This window comes from Brachionichthys hirsutus, chromosome 11, assembly GCF_040956055.1.
Source record: "Brachionichthys hirsutus isolate HB-005 chromosome 11, CSIRO-AGI_Bhir_v1, whole genome shotgun sequence".
NCBI lineage: Eukaryota > Metazoa > Chordata > Actinopteri > Lophiiformes > Brachionichthyidae > Brachionichthys > Brachionichthys hirsutus.
In genome coordinates, this window is record NC_090907.1 from 5,557,021 (window position 1) to 5,563,312 (window position 6,292).

The 6,292-nt window shown below is 46.8% G+C and overlaps 1 protein-coding gene across 1 annotated transcript; it reads left to right on the plus strand.

Annotated features, from left to right (window-relative positions):
- The first annotated feature begins 33 nt into the window (after positions 1 to 33).
- On the plus strand, positions 34 to 3,006 carry tmem160 (transmembrane protein 160). The gene is made up of 4 exons (XM_068745588.1): positions 34 to 311; positions 510 to 534; positions 1,927 to 2,019; positions 2,467 to 3,006. Exons 1-4 carry the CDS (start codon positions 93 to 95, stop codon positions 2,775 to 2,777), a joined length of 648 nt encoding a protein of 215 aa, XP_068601689.1. The 5' UTR covers positions 34 to 92; the 3' UTR covers positions 2,778 to 3,006.
- The last annotated feature ends 3,286 nt before the right edge of the window (positions 3,007 to 6,292 follow it).

Consider the following 6,292-nt stretch of genomic DNA (forward strand, 5'->3'; position numbering starts at 1 on the left):
TTCCGGGTTGTCGTTGGCGGGTGAGAGGTGACGTCACGCGGATGTCATGTTTTGGTACTTTATGCTGTAGCTAGCTTGGGGCTAGCGATGTGATGGCTTCCCTGCGTTGGTTCGTAAGGAGGCAGCTGTCGCCGGCTGCGTTCCACTTCGCTCGTAAAGTGAAGCTCCTCCAGCCGCCATTCTCCGGAGCCCCGCGGAGGAAGCTGTGCCGTTCTCCGTCTCTGCGGCTCTCAGAGGCGGATCCGTGGGGGAAGACGCGGGGACCGGAGCAGCCTTACAGGCTCACAGACCTCGATAAGGCGGACGCGTCGGTAGGTCGGAGCCGGGAGGAAGACGTAGCATCTTTAGACCCGAGAGGCCGATGGGCTTTAAAACGACTAAACTGTAAACTGCCTTTTGTTTTAGTGTTTTAGTTTATTTCAGATCCTATAAAAAAAACCTACAATTCTGACACAGTTGGGGGTTCGAGCTTCTCACAGTCTCTCTCTTTTTTGTTCTTATCCCTGCAGATGCTGAGAAAGTCCCACGAGACAGGTAAATCCTAAAGAATGTGTCTGAGCATCAATCTCACAAAGTGTGTATCCATCCAGCAGTTTGCCTCTGAGGGACTCCACACATTTAAACGGGTGCAGCTTGTTCAAACGCCTGCACGGCACCTTCTGGGCGCCGCCTGCGATGAGCATTTCCCCGAATGTTTCTACGGTTCGGTAGAGAAGTGATTAAGTTGAAAGCTAAACGTTGTTTACCGCTGATCAAATGTGATGATTGGCCGGTCAGACAGTCTTTCAGTGATCCATGACAGCCTGCATGATGGTACATCCACCATTAAAGCCCGTCAACCCTTTGTGAGTCTTACAACATTCACCAGCATTCATTTTAGGACGGCACCGTGGAGTAGTGGTTAGTGCTGTCAGGTACCGGGTTCGAATCCTATCTGTTACATGTTCTTCCTGTGCCCGTGTGGGTTGCCTCCGGTTTCCCCCCGCCTCCAAAAACATGCATCTTAGGTGAATTGATTACTCCAAAGTTATTTCTGTGTGTGTGTCTTTGTGTGTGTGTGTGGACCCGTGATGAGCTGGCGACACGTCCGAGGTGTACCCCGCCTCTCACCCATAGCAAGCGATTTGTGAATCCATCAAATAGGATGGATTTTATTTTAGATTAAGGTTCTCGTTTAGTCAGATTTGAATATAAATTGGTAGTTATTTAAATGTCTCAGTTCCACTTACAGTACTGCACGAGTTGTTAATTTGTAATAATTAACTGATTTAATTACCAGCAAGCTTCTGTTTTAAAACATTCGTACCTTTTACACACCACAAGAGGGCGCTCTTCACTTCACCTTTCAGGCCAGAATGCAGTGTCTGTTCCGGAGAGAATTAGAGGTCGAGGGAGTGTTGGAGCATCAAACTGTAAAAAAAAAAGACAAGACTTGAAGTTGAGAGTTAAAATGAAGCTCAGGTACAGCAGAAAATGCCCCTGAAATGGTTTAAATAAAACCTAAGCCCATAACATGACAAGCATTTAATGTCTTTTTTCTTTTTTTAATGAATACGAGATGATTGTGAACATGTTTAACTTTCATGTCAGGCTGTTACTTACTATTCTCATCATCATAGTGAAGTGTGTGTGCCTTTATGAAGTCAGAGCGGTGCACCAGCTTTACGTCTTTGTCCTTGGACGTCAAACTTGGATGTTTCCTCTGCCAATGGAACTGTTGAAGAGGAAACAAGACGATCCCACCTCAAGGATCATCTATGGGGGAAATATAACGTATTCAGAAAAAACACAGTCCTGCATGCATATAAAAAAAACAAACATTCATCCCATGTTTGTCAATGTCTGCATTTTATTATGCAGTATTTTGATGCCTGGAAGAAAGATTTGTGCTCTGACTGAGATGTTTCGTTTGTCGTTATTTTGCAGGATTCCTCTCGTGGTTCAGGAACGGGCTGCTGGCGACCGGCGTCGGAGTCATCGCATATGTCCAGAGTGAAATAGGACGGGAAGCAGGATATGGTAAAGGCCTCAACACTCGGCTCTAGTGCTAATTGTAGGTTTCAATGAGATATATATATATATATTTTTTTTTACAGAGTAAGTTTTGAAACCTATTTTTTTTTTAAACAAGGATTTCTACTTTTTAAAACCATCAGTAAATGAGGTTAGATCTTGAAATGTAAAAACTCGTGTTTTGAGTCATATATTTACATATATATATTTATCCTGCAAGCTTTGCCTCAAATTATTAAATATCAATGTGACGAATATTCATGTATGAAAATACGCGAGAATTGAGGCACAGCACGAAAGTAAGACAGTAATACCCCCTGAAAGATAAATAATGTACACAAGTAGAGATGTGTATTAACATTATTTTAATGTCACTTAAATAAATTTATAGATTTGATCATTGTGAGCTATAAATAAATACAATCTCAACCGTCTCAATCTGTTTCCCTTCAGCCTTTTTTATGCTGGGCGGGGTCTGCGTGTCGTTCGGCTGCGCTACATACATTGGGAGCCTCTTCGCCCTGCGGAGGATGATGATGATGTCGGCGCCCATGCTGCTGCTCCAAGGCGCCGCCGTTGGCTCTGTCGCCCTCTTCTGGTTCTGTGCTGTATCCATCTACATCGGCCGGCTGAAGGTCGAAATCATCCACGAGGATGAGGAGGGAGACGATGGAGACGAGTGCCAGGAGTGCCGCGGGAGGCGCGAGCACCGCGGTCGCCGTGACAGCAGACAGGATAACGAAGGGAAGGGACCTTACGAGTAGACGCGCCGGACGGGGAGTCGACGAGGGCGCGTGTCGAACTGTCGGTCGTCTCGCTGGCCAGCCGTCGTCGGATGTTGTTCACTTTGTCTGTTTCTGCGTCGCTTTCACCGACACTTTGAAATAAAACAAACTGCTGAAATCAAAGTAACTAACGTGTTCAGGATTCAGGTTTGTTTATTTATTCAATGTCACATCAACTGTTTGGAATAGACTGTTTAAACAAGTCCAACTTCTGTGCGTCTTTATTTCCTATTTTCTATGGACACGTCAGATTTTGTTTCTTTACGCTGAAGTTGGAAACAAAGTTTTTTCACTGCTTTTTCTGAGTGTACTTTACTCTGCATTCTTACACGCGTTCAGCCCCTAAACCCGAAACCTTTTTCACATCGATCACACCGGATGCCCGTACAGTGTGTGTGAGGCTGTTTCCTTCAGACAGAGGACACAATCCAAGTACAGTATTAGTTGGATGGTGGCCTGTCGAGGACAATTAAAAGCGCGCGTGCAATAAGTGCACGTTCCCCTAATGATCAGAAACTCAAGACGAGATGTAGAAACCTTGTAACTGCCGGGAAGAAATTGAAACTCCTCTGTTTCAGCCAATTTGCTGCTCAGATCGAGGTTTCTACCTTTGACCACATAATTTATGCCGACGAGGCGCCGCTTTAATGCGCTGCGCTGTCGGAGCCGGTTTTATCCCGCCTTAGAGTCCGAGTCAAAAGATGCAGGAACCGCCTGAACGCATGCTGTACATGCATAATTCTTATAATGAGCCGCTCCTCTGCGAGCATGTCTGAATATCTGCAGTGATGTGAGAAGCATGTGTGTGTGTGTGTGTGTGTGTGTGTGTGCGTGGGGGGGGGGGGGGGGGGGGGGTCTGTGATAACTATCACTGACGTGGCGAGGGCGAAGGTCCATGATATCTCCCAGCCATCGACACAGCGTTGCTGTTAAGACTCACCTCAGTCACCCCCTCTCCCTCCCCTCTCCCCTGCTCCTTCCTCCCCTCTCTTCTTCCCTTCTCTTCCTCCCATCTCTCCTCTGCGCTCCTCTCCTCCTCTGACTCCCTGGGCCTTTCAGTGCAGTTGTGTTTCTCATGCAGGGTGTGTCCAGATGGCTGCAGTGTGGCCAGCAGCCCCTCTTCGTCTCCCTCCCTCAGATCCTCCTCTACCCTTTTGCCCTGGAGTCTTTTTTCTCTCTGAACTCCTCCTCACGTTCACTTCTCCCCCCCCCCTGTCTCCTCTATCTTTTCTCCTTTGCGGCTGCATCTGACTGCACAGGTCTGCTTGGCATGCAGGAGGCTCCTGAGGCCTGGCGCGTCTAAAGGGCAGGGCGCCCAGAGGCGGGGAGACGCGCCCTCCCTGACAAACACCATCCAGCCCAAACCCCCCCCCCCCGAGCAACGAGGAGAAACCGCAACACCGGTTGCAGCTCCAAGGCCGAGGGCTGGCTTCACATATCTCCAACCTTGAGCCCCACATCCACACGTCCATTCCTAAAAGTCGGAGTCTGAACATGTGCTTGTTCTGACAGCAGATTGCTCATCTGCTCTCAGGTGTTAAATACCACCAGCATGGATCAAAGAATCTGCCCTGAGAACCGCCGATCGGCCGCCTGCTGCGTGGAACGAGGAGGCCGTTGGGAGATAATGGCAAAGATGAAGGTAGCGGAGGAAGCAGAGGAAGGATGGCGTGTTTGCGGTGCAGCAGGCTCGCGTCACGGCGGCCGCCATCCCTCACTCAGTTATTCCGACCCATATTTTCACTCTTTCAAATGCATTTACATGCGCTCAGGTATCTCCCAAGGGAGCGCGACTCCAATTCAGAGGGTAGCATAAGCCATCAAAGCCCGTGACAGAGAGGGCAAGTGGGCGACTCAATGACAGGCCGGGTGGAAGACAGTCAGGAGAGCTGCCGTGACTGGTGGATACACACACACACACACACACACACACACACATGCACATGCACAGTGACACAATTGCTGCACAATGATTTCATCTTCTCAGGGTGCACCTTTGTGTCTCAATATGAAGATCGCATTCGGCACCCAAAAAAAAAAAGGATGGAAGAAACCAGAGGTTTCAGCACACACACACACACAATTATACCGTATATAGGACTTTGCACGTACAATGGCATTTCTCCCCAACAACTGCTCTTGTTTAGTATGCGCTTCCTTTGCTCTTGAGGAGGAATGATCCTCACTCTAATGAACCGGGGCCTGCCACTTGAATGTAAAACAGGATTTAACCCGTCTTCAATGTCAGAGCCCCTCCCTGGGGCTGCTTCAGACAACACACACAGATTCACAGAAATGCACACACCCGCAGACGCACGGTAGCAAAGCACTAACACACACACACACACACGCACACACACACACACGTGAGACATAAAACAACGCACGGCCTTCTCTCATAAAAGCCGGACCTTCTTTGTGAGCGTTGTTTTTATTCCATGTAAAGCACAAATGTGTTGAACGGGATCAATAAAGAAGCCACACGGCGCTGCGTTGTGCTCCTCTACTGGGATAGTTTATTGTTATCATCTGTATCACGCTGCTTCTTTTTACATTTGTTCATTTTATTTGATGGATGGATGGATGGAGTATTCACAAAGATGGGAGGATAACGTTAGCTTCACAGTGATGGGCTAAGGTGTTAGCAATTTAATTCAAACTGAGGAAAAAAAGAAGAAAAAAAAATAAAAGCATACACACTTGTATAAGCAAGCACACCCACCCACACACACACACATATACACACACACACACACACACACACACACACACACACAGTCCTACACATTATACCATTAAACACCCGAGAATGTCTGCTCACACATATTTGTATGTGATGGCTACAGTCCCGGTGTGTAGTGCACATTTCTGAGTATTCGCATCATTACTGTTAAACATTTGACTGTCTTCACATTTGTTAAACAAGGAGTTTGACGTCGATATTTTTGTCACGGTGATTTCCACTTTCCAAATCGACTGCGATTCAGATAGGAGCGAAGCAACATTCAAATAAAAACTTTTTCTTTATCCACATAAAAAGTATTTTTTTTTCCAGTTGTGAGAGGAGTTCCAATCAATCAGTTCCAATCAATCAGTTTTAAGTGTTTTATATTTCCACTTCAAATTCTAAAATAAATCATTGAAGTGAGCCGAACTGAAACCATCAGAATGTTTCTATATTTATTGACCTTGAGTGGTCTTCTTTTAATGACCTCATGCGGTCCGCCTTCCCCATTGACTACCCCCCCCCCCCCCCACACACACACACGCTGCGGCCGCACCAGGATATCAGCGACCTCTTGCATTGCATCTCTCTTTTAACCACACAGCGAGCGTTAAGTGATGAAGTGCTTTCAGTTCACGGCAGAACAAATTTGAGTAAGTGCTCAAAATAAAACCCACACAGGCATAAACGCGAACAAACACTTTCTGTCCAGCACCAGTTCCTCTCCTAAAACATTTTCACAAATATCTGCTTTTTTTTCCGAGAGAGA

Coding starts and splice junctions, on each gene's coding strand:
- tmem160 (XM_068745588.1), top strand. CDS start 93: ATGGCTTCCCTGCGTTGGTTCGTAAGGAGGCAGCTGTCGCCGGCTGCG. Junction 312..509: donor TCGATAAGGCGGACGCGTCG/GTAGGTCGGAGC, acceptor TTATCCCTGCAG/ATGCTGAGAAAGTCCCACGA. Junction 2,020..2,466: donor AGGACGGGAAGCAGGATATG/GTAAAGGCCTCA, acceptor GTTTCCCTTCAG/CCTTTTTTATGCTGGGCGGG.